The sequence below is a fragment of the Cimex lectularius genome, unplaced genomic scaffold (assembly GCF_000648675.2).
Source record: "Cimex lectularius strain Harlan isolate CLEC.00 unplaced genomic scaffold, Clec_2.1 scaffold33, whole genome shotgun sequence".
Lineage (NCBI taxonomy): Eukaryota > Metazoa > Arthropoda > Insecta > Hemiptera > Cimicidae > Cimex > Cimex lectularius.
In genome coordinates, this window is record NW_019392683.1 from 1,533,933 (window position 1) to 1,552,662 (window position 18,730).

At 33.7% G+C, this 18,730-nt stretch overlaps 3 protein-coding genes across 8 annotated transcripts in view; 1 reads left to right on the forward strand and 2 right to left on the reverse strand.

Moving 5' to 3' along the window:
* LOC106662427 (pyroglutamyl-peptidase 1) overlaps positions 1-16,807 on the forward strand; it is a 31,788-nt gene extending 14,981 nt beyond the window's left edge. For all 3 annotated transcript variants that reach the window (XM_014386516.2, XM_014386517.2, XM_014386515.1), the window contains exons 2-4: positions 14,864-15,120; positions 15,178-15,401; positions 15,462-16,807. In XM_014386516.2, coding sequence (XP_014242002.1) covers positions 14,911-15,120; positions 15,178-15,401; positions 15,462-15,618 — 591 coding nt within the window. In that variant the 5' untranslated portion in view covers positions 14,864-14,910 and the 3' untranslated portion in view covers positions 15,619-16,807. The remainder of the gene's footprint in view (positions 1-14,863; positions 15,121-15,177; positions 15,402-15,461) is intronic.
* LOC106662424 (nucleolar protein 9) lies at positions 2,270-6,775 on the reverse strand. Its single transcript, XM_014386510.2, has 8 exons — positions 6,472-6,775; positions 6,187-6,410; positions 3,571-3,808; positions 3,335-3,512; positions 2,995-3,271; positions 2,765-2,929; positions 2,566-2,709; positions 2,270-2,504 (listed from the first exon to the last, which is right to left on the reverse strand). The coding sequence occupies exons 1-8, from the start codon at positions 6,632-6,634 to the stop codon at positions 2,292-2,294; spliced, it is 1,602 nt and encodes a 533-aa protein (XP_014241996.1). The 5' UTR covers positions 6,635-6,775; the 3' UTR covers positions 2,270-2,291.
* LOC106662422 lies at positions 6,854-10,645 on the reverse strand. 4 transcript variants are annotated; one of them, XM_014386509.1, is made up of 12 exons: positions 10,525-10,645; positions 10,294-10,443; positions 10,139-10,219; positions 9,907-10,074; positions 8,492-8,807; positions 8,317-8,430; positions 8,134-8,238; positions 7,848-8,077; positions 7,569-7,787; positions 7,350-7,446; positions 7,074-7,294; positions 6,854-7,005 (listed from the first exon to the last, which is right to left on the reverse strand). In XM_014386509.1, the coding sequence occupies exons 2-12, from the start codon at positions 10,437-10,439 to the stop codon at positions 6,966-6,968; spliced, it is 1,737 nt and encodes a 578-aa protein (XP_014241995.1). In that variant the 5' UTR covers positions 10,440-10,443; positions 10,525-10,645; the 3' UTR covers positions 6,854-6,965. The 4 variants fall into 4 exon arrangements, with proteins under 4 accessions (XP_014241995.1, XP_014241993.1, XP_014241994.1 ...); XM_014386507.1 differs by having other exon boundaries at positions 10,139-10,231; XM_014386508.1 differs by having other exon boundaries at positions 10,294-10,456; positions 10,525-10,636.
* Positions 16,808-18,730: the final 1,923 nt, after the last annotated feature.

Genomic DNA, 18,730 nt, shown 5'->3' on the forward strand with positions numbered 1-18,730 from the left:
TCCATATATCTGAAGTTGCCTATATAACATCAAAAAAATAATGTAGGCTTTTATTGAAGCAAAGGTTGCACAATGTATCCCACCTAATTGTCATTCCTTAGCTCCATACTAAGAACGAGAAGGAATGCTACCCGATATAAGAATTTTGCTCAAGTACGACTGTGAATCTTTAGGCACATATTGTGATTTTTGGAGGAGGTATTTTTGTATATACAGATATTTATTACTACATATATAACAAGTTTAATCATAGTTATATTCTGAGTTAACTGTTTCATGAGAATGTATTTATAAGCGTGAATGTGGGTGTAGTGCAAGAGGGCAGGTGTCGATGGCAGAATATCCACTAGACTACCCGAGAAAATTCATTGCTATTAGCCATAATCAATACAAACTGATTATACCCATTTTTGCTCTGAACTTTAGCTAACAGTCAACAGATGCAAACATCTCAAGAAAAATTTACAGAATACAATTTATTTCTAACATTTCAAGTGGCACCAAACTCTTTTCAGCATTAGGGAGTCCATGTCTTTATATTCTCAAAATAAATTAACATGCAATGTGTCCTTCTTAATGGAAGGGTGTCATTCCTTGGCTCCATGTAGAGAACGATGAATACCACCCGATATGACAATGTGCTCAATTATGACAGCAAATATTTGGGACCCGTACTCCAATCTCTGGAGTAAACTGGGGTATTTCTGGTATAAAGATTTTTTTAAATTGTAGATTATCTTATTATTGCATATACAGGGTGACGACATTATATATTCCACCCATTTTTTTTTAATTTTCCTTAATTACAAAGTATTTCAGGGTTTCTAATGTACTTTATTTTGGTTCTCCCTGAATATTGCTGATTTATTGGTTTAGCTAAGAGATACTTATTTAATTTTTTCCTCTATTATAGAACTACCGACAACGCATTTATCAACAGCTTCTTTTGTTGTCAATAAATTTGTAGACATTTTTTAAAATTTATTTTCTTAATTTATTTATCAATTCATTTTTGTTGATGATTTGGAAATAAATTTTTTAAAAATGTTTTCGTTTTTCACATAAAAATGAGACATTGAGTCATTTTTAAGAACATTTTGTGACATTTTTTAATATTGGAGCAACTTTCACATAAAATCGAGAAAAAATTTTGAAAGGCGTCCTATTTAAAAAATTATTTTCTTTATGTTTTCCGGAGAACTAAATACAATAGGGTAAATGTATTCTGTGTAAACAGTTTCTTGAGAATGTATTTATAAATGTGAATGTGTACTACAAGTTGATGACAATATCAAGTGTCCCATCAACCCTATTAGACTAGTTAGTTTATGTGTAAAGGATGATGAAGGAAGATTGAGTACTCTTTTACCGTACTTGAGTGAATGGTATGTGAATCGGAAAGAGTGTATTTAAGAATGAGTGTGCTTAAGTTTTTAGCGGTGGTACGTCTGACCCCGGACCACAAAATACCATAGTGAATGATTCTCACTGCTTGCCACAAGAAGCCAACATTGTGTTTACATGTGCAGAATTTAACCTATAAAAATCAATTATCAAAGCACTTGTGTGGTGAGCTCATAAGATGCAGAATTGATAGGGTTGGCTGGATCAAAATTTAAAAATGTCTTCTTTCTTATATGTGTTATGAATTTTGTGTTACATGTACAAGAAACAACCAAATCCAAGGTTGGTCAACACTGCAACCGACTACATCTAACAATGACTAGGGACAGTTTAGTTATCCAAATTCTCCAAGCTCTCAGATTGGAACAGACTTGTTCAAGCAGTTTGTCTCTCAGTGATAATTGTTCCATTGGTGAATGGTTTTTTTAGATACTTGTCAGGCAAGGAATGCTCACACCATTTTGCCCATAAGAGATTCGCATTTACCTATTGGAAGTGAAGCCTTAAGTCATCTGTTGAATGCAAAAACCCCAATTTGCAGGGATCGAGTTCAGGTCAAAACTAAACCTAATTAAGTTAGCTCCAGAGTGATTACATTTCCTAAGTTGCGAGTTCGGGGAATACCTTCGATTTAAATCAGACATAGTCAGTTCCAGTATGAAAGCAGCCCAGCTTGTTTTTAATATGTAGCTATTCTATTTCAATTTGAAATATAATAGCTAAATCTTAGAGCTCAGTTGACTTGAACACTTCAAATTTCTTTAGACTCAACAGGAAACAAATTCTATAATTTGTAAAATCACATTACAAAAAATATATATAAATATACTTTATTAACATAATTTTTATTTACATTTAAATATATTTATATAAATAAATAAAAATGATCATTGCTTGTTTTTTGGATTCCAATTTTTTCTGTCAGTAAGGTACGTATTGAGATCTATCATTGTTGCGATCTTGCTTCCATACTGATTGGACAAAATCCTACGTGTCATATTTTTCATGATGGCTTCTCTTTGCTTTCCAGAGCTTTTAGACCATAAAGCGTCAAAAACTCTCGATCCAAATTTTGTCATTGCTAAGTCAATATATGCATCCTGGATAAAAAGAAGAAAAAAAGGTAATTTATGTTGTAATAATGCAACAACTTTGACTTACATTGAATTTGTTGATGAGCCTATCTCTTGATTTTTCCCCCACTGAATTGCTCAAAACGAAAGCGTCAAATATGCGTGAACCTTTTGGATCTTCAGCTATTATTTTCAGTTCATCAAAATTCAACCCAAGGAGACCCTCGACAATCTGAAAATATATTTCTTTACAATGTGTTCATATTTTAAACACTGAATATCTAAACCTTTATGGGTTTTTTGAAAGTGAGCATGTTTTGGAGTATCATACTTCCATGAATGCTAGTCTGAGACTTCAGATCCAGTTTATCAGGTGATGTCATCCATAATAGACATTTTACAAATGTCTGGTCACCATTTTGAATATCACATGAAAGCGTTGTTTTTGTATTCTGCAAAATTAAATTTAATAGAAAAAACTTTTTTTTTTTTTTTTTTTAACAATCTCAATACATACTTTGATTAAATCTCCTTGTTTTATGCCACATTTAAGACAGGCTTCTGATAACGCGACAAGAACCTGAGGGTATTCCATGAATGCCTGGTAATTTGTGCCCATTTCTTCAAAAATTGGTTCCAGCTGTATTTTTCCCGGGCAGGACCTCAAAAGTTTGGCAATGATAAAGTTGCTGTTTTTCCCTTTGGCAAGATCCTTTATACCGCCTTTTAAAAAACTAGTATAGATTTTTTCATACACTTCCGCATTGCTAACTTCAATCATGGTCTCCAGTAAACTAAAAAATACAAATAAATAAAAGTAATTATAATAATAGAATCTTAAGAAAAAAATCCCCAACCTGTTTCTTGAAATGTTGTCAAAAAAGGTATTTTCTTGTGTTTCCTTCACATAATCGTTGAGTAAACAATTATCAATCAATATGTTTATAAATGCTGCACATGCCTTTGGACAACATTTTGATGCAGAACGAAGCACAACTTGTAAAAGCCCAGATACAACTTCTTCCTTGTAAGTCCCTGAAAAATATATCTAGTTAATTAAATTTCAAACATGTAGTTAAAATCAATAAATTACCTGAGAATTGGTGCCACTTTTTAAATCTGGATAAATATTCTTTTACGACATCGGGAAGAAGAGGTGAAAGTTGTTTTGAAGTGCCTTTCTCTTGCATGATACCAGAGCACACCTCTAAGCAAGTCCGCGTTAGATGGTTCAGATTCACTTCCAAAATTTGTTCCTCTAGATTGTTCAGGTAAAACATTGACTTTTGTCTGATATATTCTAAACATTCTTCTTTTTCTTCGTTACCATTCTAGAAAAGAAAAACAAAAAATAAATTATAATATTGCAATCAGATAAGCAATCACAATTTATGAAAATATGGGGTTAATACTTTGAATTAATTTGAAGAGGCCTAAAGCAACTTAAAGCAATATGTCATTATTGTATGTACAAAACCAGAATTATCCATGATGATGAGTAAGCCAGTCACAGTCTTAATATAAGTTGGAATAAATGAGTTGAAAATAATTGTTAACATAATAGGCAAGTCCAAAGAATTTGGTACGTATTTTTTTTAATATAGGCTGTAAAAATCTGATAGTTCCTAATTTAGGATAGAACAAAGGACATATCCCAAAAGCCTGGAGGGTGTAGAGATGCGACAAGTGAAAAGACCTAAGTTAAATTATTTATTGAGGGAAAGTTGTTGCATATTGTGGGCAGGGCTCATAAGTTGAGAGTCACCATAAATTTAGGATCACATTAGCTGATTGGTGTTTGTACAACTCATACCATAGGACCTCAACAAAGGATGGGGAGATGCGATATCAAGGGCCAAAATGAATTGAATAGTCGACTACCAAGTGTCTCGGATGCAGCAGAAAAGAGGACAGACTCAATCAGCCAGGGTCAGACCGACAGAGGGTGTGTGAACACACCCGGTCGAGACACGAAGTTGACTGTCAAGTGACGAGATGAATTGAATAGAATTGACGGTTGAATGTTTTTTTACCATACTGCAAGTACCCCTTGCCTTGGGAATTTATCCGCTTCCCATTTTGGATTGCAAGGTTGTTAGCATTTACATACTTTGCATTTCAAATCTTTAAAAAAATATAAATTTTTCACTCTCAGAAACAATAACAAAAATTAATAGTCTAATAATAATGAATAAAATAAACAATAAATTAATTAAATACTTAAAATTTCTTTCTTTATCACAACAAATAATAAACTGATAACAATGAATAAAATAAAACTTCTTTCTTTAACACTATCAATATTTAAAAATTTTTAAATTCACTAATTTCGTGGTCCGCTTGACCAATTAAATCATTACAATTAATTAAGGTTTTCAGTTGAGATGAAAAAAATGGCAAAAAGGAGGGAAAACTCATAAGGTGGGGTTGAGATAGGAAGTTGATGTCCGAGTGGATCGAGGTCACGATAGCTCAAGTGGTAGAGCAGCAGCGTATCTAGCCGAAGATCGTTGGTTCGAATCCCGCTCGTGCCATTAGCTTTTTTTCATTTCAACTGAAAACCTTAATTAATTTAAAATTTTCTTCTGTTACATGTATACATTATTTACAATTTAGATAAATCTATGAAAGCTACTACGATACTATGAAAGCTTGCCGTCTTTTATGCCACTTATCCATTGCTTTGATATCAATTTCTTTCACATGACTTTTTGGAACAATATTGTAGCTTACTGTTAAAGTCAAATCAGTAGGTGCTTCCTTAGCTCGATGGCCAGCCTCTTTACAAAATTTTACATAATTCCAGCCTTCACCCAACTAACTTGATCTCGGACCCCAGCATCCTATGACTTCTTATTTTCATGCAAATTTCCTTGACATGCTTTCTTTTGTTTTATTACATTGCAAATAGTGTCTATGGCTACTTGACCTTCCATCATTATGACAAATTTTAGCTGTTCACCTTTCTTTATGGTTGTAAATTCTTCTGCCCAAATCTCGCTTTTCAAATTGCTAGTTGTTCGCCTAACTTTTCCTCATATATTTTTCATCCCTAGCCACTCCATGCCTTCACATTTTGTTCGCTCACACTTCTTTTTATAAGTGAGTGTAGAACTTTTGTGTATGTTGTCAGTACTGTACTATCTTTCATTGTGTTTTGTGCCAGAGCATATGCCTTTTCATTACTGTCGAAGCCTGAGTGTGCATGTTATCCACTCCAGATTTATTTTCCATCTCTGACATTTTCTCCAATTCTCCAAGGCAGTGTAGTGCCTAGGGCACAGTAGACAGGACAGACACAGACCAACAGAGAGTGAGTGTACACAAGTTGAAACACAAAGTTGACTGTCAAGAGCTGTGACGAGTCGAATAGAGTCAACTATCAACTAGGACGCAGCAGAAAGGAGAAACTAGATGGCTTAAAGATGTGGAAACTGGTGTTGGCTAGTGTCGTTCACACTAAGTTATTTTTCTAAATAAGCTAAGCCCTAGGGTTCGAGTTATGGCTGACTTTTATATACTATTATAAATATTGAGAAGGTCTGGAAGTACAGCAATAGATGTGCATGAGTTTCTCTTTGGTTTTTGTATTTTTGAACCTTACCTTCCTTTCAAGAAAAAATTAATTGTGTATTCTGTTCATAGTACATTGCTGCACCGCTTACAAGCATTATTTTTTAACGTAACAAGTTATGGAGAATCAACAAACCTGTGCTCTTTGTCCGGCATCTTTTATGAGCGATTCCTGCACGTGAGCCTGACATCCATTTTTGGCCCAGTGTCGTTTTTCAGCGAATGCATCTCTCAACCTAGAAAGATCATTCCAAGAAGCCCAGGGCAGTATACCTTCAAGCACTCGTGCGGATAAAGGGTGTGATGTGAAATCACCTTCTTTGCCTTGGGTTTCCCTAAGGACGTTCTCGGCCAGGACTCCTGTAAATTTAACGTTTATTTACTCGACTTTAAGTGTTTGATTTGTATAACGAAAACGTACCTTTTTCCTCGTCGCTATTGTCCAATTTCAACGTCTCCGCTATTCTCAAAAAGTACTCATAGGTATCTTTGTCCAGTATGTGGCCGAATCGTTCCTCCTTGAGCTTCTTGTTGGCTCTGTATAAAAACTTTTTCTGCCTTTTCCTACCATGTTTTCTTGTCATATTAAATTCAGAATTGTCAAACAACAAAACAAACAAATAAACACGTGCTTTCTTAACAGTTAAAGCATTTAACCTTCTTAGTTCCTCCCACCAGGGATACCCTATGTCATTTATCAATTGTATAATTAATATTAAAAAATTAAAACACAAATAACACGATGTTAAGTTAAAAAAATAAATGAGATATTTGACATATATAAATTATATCAAACAAGAATATACTGTACAAAAGTTTATTTCCCCTTCTGCACCTATTTCCACCACCTATTTCCTACAAGGAGGGTGAAAGACATGGGATTTGAGGAATTTGAAAAATGTCTTTGGCTTCCTCCTAACTGTCACTGTCTTGAGTTGAGAATTTCTTAAGGAACCTTATAAAAAATCAACAACAATAATAAAACAATTACACTTGAATGCATTAAATTCCATTAGGCATTACTTATCAAGTTCTTCTAAGTGGTGTACTTCTTTTTGTATGTGTTTTAAGTGATCTTCCCTCAACTTCTGCATTTGCTTTAGGTGATCCCCACCTGCAGCCAGTTTTAAACTGTCGTTGAAGTCAAGCTCCAACATAGCACATGTTATGTTATCGATGATTTTTAAGCATGTTAAATAATCTCCTTGTTTAAGTTCACCTTTCAACGCAGATTCGTAAATGTCCTAAGAAAATGTTGATCAAACCATGATAAAATAAAATTAAACTCTTCAGAATTACCTTGTCACTTTTTGAAGGCGAAGGAGTTTGTTTATTCAAGTTTGAATTTTGACATAATGTATCACCTCCACCCTTACCCAAGTTTTGTTTTTTATCTCTGAAAAATAATATATATACAATTGTTTTTTATTTTTTATTGTACAGTAGCAAAATTTAATCATTATTGTACTATATAAAAGTTATATTGCTTAAATAAGTTATTAATTAACTTCAACTTACAATGTGTCTGTTTGTTCTGTTGCTTTATTAACAAATTGGGTTGATGGCTCTGCATGCTCATCTGTATCATCACTCTCATTTGTGAAAGTATTCATTACAGTGCATTTTCCGAATGTTACCCTCTTTTCAGTTAACGGGTCCGTATTGATACATTTGTCAGAAACGTGATGTTTTTCAAGAGGAACACCAGAACAGCAAAGACATATGTCATGTAATCCTCTATGTAAAAAGAAAGTCATGCTTATGAAGGTTTTAAAAAGCAAAGTTTATCATCCTTACTTTCTTTTTAAGTTGTACGACAAAAGAGGATTTACAGGGACGCGATCAGGTACTTCTTGCTGTGCTAAAGCTTCTCTCCAGTTGTCATTTTGTAACTTATGCAGGTCAAAAACAAACGGCGCCTTTCTTTCCAAATCCATCTCATAGAATAGCGTGCTTTGCAGGATATTTTCCCATTTGATGTCTGTCTGAGTGCTGACAGATTTTTCATCTAAGGTGTTCAAAACTTTCTGAAATAGTGTTGCTTTTTTAACAAGTCAATCAATTGAAAATGACTGAGGATCACCTTCGTAGTATCCTTGGAAAAGAGTTTCTCGACATTTGGGTGTAAATAAGGCTGGGGTTCTGACTTTTTTTTCACCGAGGCAAGGCCTGGTTCAAACCAATCATCCTATAATTTACTAACTGTATCTTTCAACCATGAGTGTATATTTTAAGCCACTGATTGGAAAAAATTACCATCACTTACTTCCATGATGGATTCACCCTTATTTTGTACGGAATGCGCTCTTTCAGTTATACTTTGAACAAATTGTTCGAAGTTCGCTTCAGGAAAGCAGTTTTTTGCCAATACTGATTTAGGCTAAAAAAGAAAATATACCTTTAATTTGTCTTTAAGACTATTGTATTTTTTAAATATTTACCTTTTCATTTTGCCTGTAGTGTGATGGAGGCCTCGGTTTTAAGTACTTAAGTGGTATTTCGCTTAGCTTATCTAGTGGGGGTTTGTCCATCGCAATTAATTTTAGCTGTTCCTTTGTCAATTTGTTTGCCTGGGTTGCTCTTGTATTTTTCAAGTACATTTTACTGTCATTTTTCCTTTGTGTCTCTTCTTTGCACTTTTCACACTTCACCAATTCCTCAAACTCCTCTGCTATACATTTATCAAATACATTTCCATACTTCTTTAAAAGAGATTTCCCTTTATCACAGTCATTAAGATGATCAAAAGATTCTTCACTGAAAAAGACAATATCAATTTACTGTTATGCAGTTAAATGTGGACATGGTGACCGAGTGGTTACGGTGCCCTACTCGCATTTGCCACTCTAGTGGACCTGGATTTGAATCCCAGCACAGCATATAGAATTTTAATTGTTTTTATTGTGAATAAAAATAATGTGGAGAATGTATTGGAAAGTGGTTTGAGCCCTCACACCTAATTGGTAGTTGGACGTTAAGTTCTCCTGTACGACAGAAATTACTTTACTTTCTTTACTCAGAATTAAAAATGATAATTTTTTTCCCTCTTTAACTTAAATTGAGGCACTGAGGTTGCCAAAATGCATCAAATTACAAGATTGATAATGTAGCATGTACTTTTTAGCTTGTATTACTATAATCAACATCTAATGAAGTTGTTTCATGTACTATTACTCAGCTAATGCAATATATATAATCTCCTAACTTATTACTAATTTATATAAGTTTAAATCTGCTCATGCATGAACATATATACACGCGTGTAATGGGTTGAGCCTAACACTTCTCAGTCCACCGGCAATTCCAGATTTTGTAATTTACAATTAATTACTGGCAGGCCTAGATAATTCTTTATGCTGGATGTTGGAGGTCTGGGATCAGACGTGTCTTATCCGTCCAGCCACTGAGGTTAGGCTCCAGGGGCTACCACCAGCTAGGTCATTTCAGCCCCCCAACACAATCAGTTCCTAAATCTAAACCAATTCACATTCTCCCTAAAGTTAAGTGTGTCGCCTATTCTTAATTGGATGAGGATGACCATTTTTCTACGAGTCAGGTCCTCCGAGGGCCACCTATCAATCTCTTGGTATGTGAGATCTTCACTGCTGATCTGATGCTGCAACTTTTGTCTAATAATGATTTTTGAATTAATTTTTTAATGTCAGGAGGCCAGATCTTGGTGGTTAGGTCTGGAAGTTGAGTTGTCTTGGCCTTAGCTGCCTCGTCCGCCTTTTCATTACTCTCCAGATCTATGTACCCAGGTACCCAGAGAAACCATGGTTTTGCTGACACACTCGTTTCCCTTTTTTTTTTTTTTTTTTTAAATTGTAATTAATTGTTTTCACTAAATACTTACTTTGACTCCAAATCTTCTCTACTTATTTCTGAATTATCATAGTTATCAAATTGTTTGTGGGTTCTGCCCTTTGAAGAAAATTTTGACTTTGTACACTGATGACAACTTTGAGACTTTCCTTTTGGACTTTCATGGTTTTCATAGAGACTTTCATCTTCATAACTATCTCTATTAAAGCAAAAGAAATTTAAAATTAAAACGCTTGTGAATTTTACAAAGTTGACAGCTATACTTAGGTCTGTAAGTAGTATTGTTCGTTGAATTTTTTGCATTTCTTTTGTGCTTAGAACACATTTCTGTTTTTCGAGGGCCCCTAAAACAAGATCTTTAGTTTATTTATGAGAAAATTCCCACCTGTCTTTATTATCAAATAGAACATTCGTTTACCTTGGAGTCGGAATCAAAGTGCAAATCGTGGAATGCTTGTTTTTGACATATCTTCTTTTTCTATTGGCATAACTGGTGTCTGATTCACTTGTTACATCCATCTGCCCCCTTTCGTTTCGATTACCCTTTTCTTGCCTCCGACCCATGTTTCTGTATTGTCAAGCTAAGACATTGTTACTCTCAGGGCACACTTGTTTTCTATCACTTTCATAGACTTTTCAAAGCACTTACGAATCATTAATTTGTGGCGCTTTTAATTGTAAGAATAGTTAATATTAAATATGAAATACTTTCAAAAATGGTTTTCAAAGAAATAAATAATTACTGTGTTTTAAACATTATTAAATAAAAATACATATGACAATGGTTACTTTACAGCTTGTTTTTTTTTTACAATTTAAAAAAAATATAATGTTGCTTCACACCTATCTAATGCAATAAGAGTAGTTCTGTAAAATTGTGCATTTCTAAATAAAAAGTTTGTTTTCATGTGAATTCTGCATTATTTTAGTAAAAAAAATATATCAAGTAAATGTACAACTCTGTAAAATATAGTTTTAAAAATAAGCTGCAGAGTATGATGGTAAAAATTTCTTTACCTACAAAATAGTGTTTATTAAAAGAATTAATTATATATTTAAAAATAAAACCAGGTTTAATAAGTAAAATTGAAGTTAAAAAAATGTTATGCTCACAACTTCATTTTAGTATATTATTTAGTCCTACATTTACAATCAAATAAAGAGGTCAAAATTTTTATTGTTTTTATAGACTTCTCAGTGGCTTTTGACAGAGTTAATCATAGCAAATTAGTTTTATAGCTATTTAATTTGTGGATATTGTCAAAATTCATTACTGTGTTAACATCTATACAGGGTGAGTTTGATTTCTGTTCCTCCCTATATTTTGTTTTCATTGGGTCATATTTGTGTAAAATCCTAAGACATGTAAAGTTTTATTTTTGTTTAGTTTCTTATGCATCAAAACGTTTTGATCTAACTTTCCAGGAAACAGGATAAGGTTAGAAACTTATCGATTTCGAATGGCAAGATACTCATCAATTCCTTAAATTCACTAATTTCGTGGTCCGCTTGACCAATTAATACTTTACAATTAATTAAGGCTTTTAGTTGAGATGAACGCAGCGGCGTATCTAGCCGAAGGTCGTGGGTTCGAATCCCTCTCATGCCATTAACTTTTTTTCATCTCAACTAAAAACCTAATTAATTGTAAAATACTCATCAATGTACATTTTTTTAAAAGTTTTTACGATGATGAATTCAACAGTGCAAACTCTTTTTAATTTGAGTAGCTGTTCTCAAGTTTTGCAAAAAGCTTTCTCCAAACATTGTTTTTCAGATAAAGGAAATCTTCTTCAACCAATCACCAATTTATCATTTTAATTGATTAAATTCACTAATTTCATGGTCCGCTTGACCAATTAATATTTTACAATTAATTAAGGTTTTTAGTTGAGATAAAAAAGTCAATGGCACGAGCGGGATTCGAATTTTAATTGATAATAAATTATTTGCTCATGGTACTGAAAGAAAAATTTTGCACTGATTTCCTCAAATAACATTGTTTAATTGGTAACGAAATTTTGCACAAGACTGGATCAGGAGCTACATCCAGATCATGACTGACAAATAAATAAATTATTTCTTGGTTGAAGAAATTGGAGAATTCTTTTCTCCCAAACATTGCCCCAAACTTTATGCTGTATCTATGAACTGATATAAACCTCCTTTTGGTTTTCACCTTGAGACTCCTTTTCAAGTTTTGACAGTTGATGATGGCTCAAAGATGGAAAATTAAACTGGCAAAAAGGGACCTAACTATGAGTACAGCATAGCCCTTGGCCCTGTCACAACTATCTTTCAAGCCATGCTAAACCAAAATGAAATAAATAATCTCAAGGTTGTGACAATAGTATTCAGTAAATAATAATAATAATCGGACAGCCTGGCAGCTCTAAAGGCTCTCCAAGCCTATGAGATGAACTTGTCTGGAACTGTCTGAATATTTTAAATAGACCAAACACTAAGGTGAGGCCCAGGTCATGAGGCAAAAAGTCAGTAGATATACTGCAAGAAAAAGAAGCCTTGAAAGCTCACAGGCCAATTTTGTGGTAACTAAAGAACGCAAAAACCATGCATGAGACAGAGACATCAGTGTATGCAATATCTATGAAACTGCCTGCAATAGGTAGAAAATGGCCATGGAATCTAGAAAAAGAATTCCTTAGGAAAATCATATAGTATCTAGATGCCATACTCCTGAGAAGAATCAGCAAAGAAGAATTATCTTGGAAATCAATTAGCAGAGATCAATCGCAATAGATGAGTGTAAGTTAAAGGGGGAACTCAATATTCCACCAATAAATACATTCATTCTCAACAGACACTAATGTACCCAAAACAATACAGTAATATATACAAATAAGGAACACAAAAATCAAACTGGACAGAATGGAATCAATAGTTATGCAAAACTTGAGCCAATTTCAAAAGTAATAATTTGAACATGAACGATTAATGAACAATTGGAAGAGTGAGGTTGTCTTAGCCTGCACAATTTGTATAATTTGGTTTTAATTTTTGATAATTGGAGACTGGTGGCCGGTTCATCTTCAGTATTTATTTATGGTGGTTGTATAGATTTGTAGATAATCCAGATTCGTAGCAGTAAGTTGTGGCAAATGGAAGTTTTGCTTTTTCAAGGTTGAAATTTTTTGTTTTCCAGTCATAGTCAAAAATGGGGGTATCGGACTCGAAATAAATTTCAACGTGGAGTCTGAAGTAAAGTCTACCAAATTCGTATTCACTTGAAGATAGATTGGTTGGCTTTTTCAAAACAGAAAATGGTTTGACCACCCATTCAGGGTCTTGTAGCATTTATCTCGAACTGTTGGGAAATTGTGCTCAAAGGACATCTCTAAATTTCGAAGGTGTTCAAACACTGGAAAACACTCCACCTCTTTCTTCTCAACAGTTTAAACCCAAAACTGGATTTTTCTTTGTCAGCATTGAAAATTGTGATACTCTCCCCTTGAAAAGAAAGACTCATGTCATTCATTTTAATGGAAATATCTGACAAATACGACAGTCACATTGTTTTGTTTTTTTAATAATTGAAAATGTTGGCTAATTTGACATTGTGTTCCATCAACAAGATAAGACTTCAGAACGTAATTCCTGCAATTGGAAGACACCTCATTTGTGTATGGAGAATCAGGGATGATGAAGGCTTCCCGTATCGTTACATAATATTGTGAAAAGTCTCAACTCCAATGGCTGCAACCTGATATAATTAATAATTCGAACAGACTTATCCAAAACCTTCTTAAAAGAGGCTGGCATTTGTTTAATACCTAAAGCATGTCTGTGGAAAACACAATAACTGCTGCTGCAAAATAAAAAAACTTTTGTTTTCAATATTCATTGTTATTAATTTTTTAATTTTATTCATTCATTCTACGTTTATTTTTGCAAAATATTATAAAAATTGACCACTGATTAAGATGCCCCCCACTAAATCAACCCTGTTTCCTCTGAAAATCAGAACAGGGGACCCAAACACAGGTTGCATTGTTTTATTAAACAAATTTAAAAAAATAAATTTAAAAAAATTATAAAAAAATAAAATAAGTACACATTCCAATTTGGAATCAATGGGCCAAATATTTTTAGCTTAGTTTTTTTTTAAATTATACATTAATTAAATTTAGTTTTATCTTTGCCAATGGAGTGTTTGAAACATTTTTATTTGTGGTTAAAATATAATTGACATTACACATATAAATATAAAATTTCTTGTTAGTTTTAAATGTAGAGATCAAAATCCTCTTCTTATTTTTACTCTTATATAATTGATGCTTGCTCAAGCTCAACCCTCATATTGGCTGTCATTCTTACTTGCTCTACATAGAGCCAAGAAATGGCACCCTTCAACTATGTGGACAATCAGGCAACCTCTCTCTTTACAGGCTTACACTTTCAGGGCTTTGGCCCAAAAGTAAGTCCAGTGTGTCAACCTCACATGGCCTATTCTTAATCGGGTGAGGATGACCCTTCTTCTGAAGGCCACTTATTAACAGTGCTCTTGAAACATTCTCTGCCGATATGTAAACATATATTTTGTTATATTTCTGCGTTTATTTATTTTTTTAAGTATCTTATATATGAGTGTGATAAGTGACAAGTTAGGTAGATGAAAGATATATTTATAAACTTTTATTGTCTATAATGCATTGGTCAATAAAATATATTGTTTTACATTATATATTTTATTAATGGACGAACAAGTTTAAAAGTCTCATCACTCCCAGACAGCAGAAAGTAGACCAAGGTCTATGATTACAGTTCTGTCCCTTTAATTCTTTCCTTATGCTTTGTTTTTATTTGTTAAAGCATTAAAGCTTTGTTTTCTATGATTAAACAGTAGGTGTTAATATATGATTTGAGATTATCCTTTTTTTTTAATTTACATTAGATTTTTTTCTTGCATTTATTGCACGTTTTTTAAAACTTAGATAAGAAACAAATTATCTTTTTTATTTGAATTTTAGAGATAAAGTGTTAGAAAGAGAAAAGATAACAGAGAGTTCAGACAGAAATGGATGAGAAAAATAAGACTGTGTTTGTCACTGGATTTGGCCCGTTCGGCGACCATAAAGTAAACGATAGCTGGCAAGCTGTAAACCAGCTTCACAATTCGAATTTAGAATCCAAACTTGGCATCGTACTACGCTCCACCCAGATACAAGTGATTTACAAAAGTGCTGCGACAACAGTACAAGATATATGGAAGAATCATAACCCTGATGTGAGTATTTCTCATATATTTAAACAAAACAAAATGCCTAATCGTCTTAATTTACAGTTGGTGATACATGTAGGGGTGCATAATCAAGATTCTGTGATGCTTGAAAAACAAGCTAGAAAGTCTGGCTATTGCCAAGAAGATGTATCAGGGTGCGTAATTGAAAACAACACTTGCCCGATTGACGGGGGCGATCTTCTCTCGACAGAAATCGACCTTGATGATCTAATAGAAAAAGTCAAAAGGGATGATATAAAAATTCAACAGTCAACAAACGCTGGAAAGTAAGTATTGTCTTATAAATAAATACAAATATTTGAATTTCTTTTTGGTTCCATATCCAGCTATCTTTGCGAGTTCACGTATTACATGTCTTTGTGCCACAATAAAGCGAGGGCACTCTTTGTACACATACCTCCTTCAACAAGTCTGGTACCACTTAAGACAAAAGTGGAGGTCCTTGAGGATATAATACGGACCCTTTGTGCACAATTGCAATGATTTTTAAATCTACAAGACTTAATCAGATTTAAAAAAAAGTCTATAATGAAACAGTAAAGTATAATAAAGTATTATATTCTTATATTATGCAGAACAAAATATACATAATTTTACAACGAGCTTTTTTTGAATTGCATATTTTTTTAACGAGATATGTAAAATGGTGAAATGGCAAACAAAAGGGTGAGAAAAGTCAATGGGCGATGTTCTTTACTTCACGACCACAACACTATTTTTTCACTATTTATTTATAAACCTGTTTGAATTGATTAGTCTGCAAGTTATTTTTCATGTTGGGGTCTCTGATGACTAAATTATTCTCCTTTTCTTCCACTACAATATAAAATATCTATTATGTAGCACTGGAAATTTGTTGCAAAAACATTGAAAACATGAGATATTATGTAATTTAGACATTGTCTGCCTATCCTAAGCTTGGTTGGTCTAATTGAAGAGTTTCAACATTCCGCGTGTCTTATGCGTTGAAATTAATATGTTGATAGTTCATAATGAATTTTGTACTTGTATGCTGGGCTGTAAATCTGATCATTTGCCAACCCAGTAGGAAACGAAGGAACATTTCTGAAAACATGGAGTGTAGAAACATGACTGAACAGACCTAATAAAAAATATAAAAAATTATGGGTCATTAGAAAGACTTTTGCAACCCTACACTTATAGAATATTGACAATGGGATCGAGGGAATGCATAATAAAATCTCCCAGGAATTGCAAAGTATTTCACATTTTTTAAGCAGACGACCAGTGGTCATGATCGATCCTCGCTTTGACCTTAGGGGACCAATATAAAAAGGGAGGTTCGGAAAATCATATCAATTGAGACAGGGAGAGACAAATTGAGTCCCAAGGCCAAAAGAGTCATTTCAAGTGTAGTCAAGGGCAGAAACGAGTCGAATAGTCATCTGAAGAGGAGAGTCACGATCAGGGAGACTTGAGACCTGACTAAACGCTAGAAAAGAGTCAACTGACAAGAGAGCCCAGATACCAGGAAAGGTGCAAGAAAGCGATTTGGAGATTGGCGTCGTCTTTGGTAAGTGCATTTTGTGAATAAGCTCACTCTTTAGCGTTAGAGTTATGGCTGATTTATATTTTAATTAATTTGAACGATATAGTTATTAATATGGTGCAAACAAATTTTGAAAGAAATGCATATAATTTGTATCTCTCAGGTTTTTGTATTTTTTGTCTTTTTTCCTTCCTCATAAAAATAAACAAGCCATAATCAAAATGTCTTCGCCTTGCTTAGCAAAAGAGAATATTCTGTGTTACATTGCCATCTTCAGGGTTGAGTCTGGGTGATTTTCGTGAAGCCAAGTCTCTTTACAAGGTTGTGAGATGTAGGGGGTGTTGAACTTCTATTTCCACATTTTTAGTGTATTAAGTCAGTTTTTTTATTACATTAAAGCGACGAAAGACTAAAATTGATAACAACCAAATTAGTAGAAAAGAAAACTGACGAGATATTTTGATATTTCCTTGATGTATGTACAAAGAACAGTTTAAATGTTCAACAATTTTTAATATTCATTGCTTTTGTGAAATATGATCAGGTATGTCTGATGATTTTGCTTTGAATATAATTGCTGATGTTATCTGTCAGATTTAGCCAGTATCTGACAGACTAAACACTGAGAAGAATAGGTCAGGGTAATTAAACATCTATTGTTGTGTTATTTATTTTGCCGGCGTTCTTCCATAGAAGAAATTCATTTTTGAATGGGGTCAGGAGCGAATTCAGGGATAATGAGATCCACCCCAGACCTTCCATGGATGAGAGTTATGTTATTATCAATTGTCCTTGTGGCCCTTATTAGAAAAAAAGTCCAAAGGTGACTGTGAGAATAAACCTGTGATTGCAGGATCTACTAGTCGAGAGTCTGACACTTTTTTTTTCTAACCTTAGACTCCTAAGGCTAGAGAATTTATTTAGTACCTGATCCCATAGTGATTTCAGGTTTTCATATCCATACACAATTATTGTTTACAATTAGTTTAATACAATTTTACTAACAAAATTATTTAAGGTCTCTAATCAAAATATGATGGTCTGGTGGCCATTGTCCACCTTTACATACAACGTTCCTTATTAGAGATTTTCAGCGTAGTTCTTGAATGGGGCAGTCGAATAAGATGTGGTCCCATGTTTGTTGAGATCAACCTGGACAGTTGCATTCCGAATCCCGTGTTATGTGGAATCTACAGAGATATTCTTGAGTTCATCCATGGCTGCTTATAAGTCGGGTAAGCATATGGTGGTGTTTCAGTTCTACTGCCATCCTCGTTTCTACCATTGGGAAGAACTTTTTAGTTTGAAGACCTTTAGTAGTACACCTCCAACGTTCTTCCAATTATGCCAATGTTATTTTCGAGGCCATGGAGATGACGTAGCTTTTCGGCACTATGGTGACTGTTGTTTCGGGTTTTCTGTGGCTTCCTTTGCTGCTGCGTCAGCTTCCTCATTACCTTGGAGATTCCTGTGTGCGCTGGTACCTTTTCAATACTGATCTTCCAGCCATTATCACACAATGATTTGATCATATTTCTGATGTTGGATAAGCTTGAGACCTTATCCACTCAGCTACCATCGTCTCCCCACTCTTATAGTACTCATTCACACTTATAGATACATTCTCACGAAACCCAAAATATAATTTCACCAATTATTCACCTATTATTACCTTATTTATTATTGTATTTATTACTTATTTATTATTCACCTAATCAATTTTTCACATAAACAATAAAATTAATAACAATAAAAAATTTACAAGTACAAAAATACTAGTTTCCTTCAAAAATTGTTCAGGGGACCCTAAGATTCGCTGCTGTACTCGAGTAAAATATTCATATCGGGTGGCATTCTTACTCAGTTCTATTTGGACAAATTGAGCAATTTTTCTGTATGGTGGACACATATGCAGGCTTTGACTTAAAATTGTCCTGTGTCAACCGTATGTGGCCAATTCTGTCGGGTTAGGATGATGCTATTGTTTTTTTATTAGTTTGCTCAAAATTTTTTCTACCCAAAATAAATTTATTTTATTATCAGGCAAAGGTATTAGAAATGAAAATGGTGGTGTTAAATATTTTT

Coding starts and splice junctions, on each gene's coding strand:
- LOC106662424 (XM_014386510.2), bottom strand. CDS start 6,634: ATGACAAGAAAACATGGTAGGAAAAGGCAGAAAAAGTTTTTATACAGA. Junction 6,411..6,471: donor CAATAGCGACGAGGAAAAAG/GTACGTTTTCGT, acceptor TTAAATTTACAG/GAGTCCTGGCCGAGAACGTC. Junction 3,272..3,334: donor GACAACATTTCAAGAAACAG/GTTGGGGATTTT, acceptor TGTATTTTTTAG/TTTACTGGAGACCATGATTG.
- LOC106662422 (XM_014386507.1), bottom strand. CDS start 10,439: ATGGGTCGGAGGCAAGAAAAGGGTAATCGAAACGAAAGGGGGCAGATG. Junction 10,075..10,138: donor AATACTACTTACAGACCTAA/GTATAGCTGTCA, acceptor TTGCTTTAATAG/AGATAGTTATGAAGATGAAA. Junction 8,239..8,316: donor AGGGTGAATCCATCATGGAA/GTAAGTGATGGT, acceptor AGTAAATTATAG/GATGATTGGTTTGAACCAGG.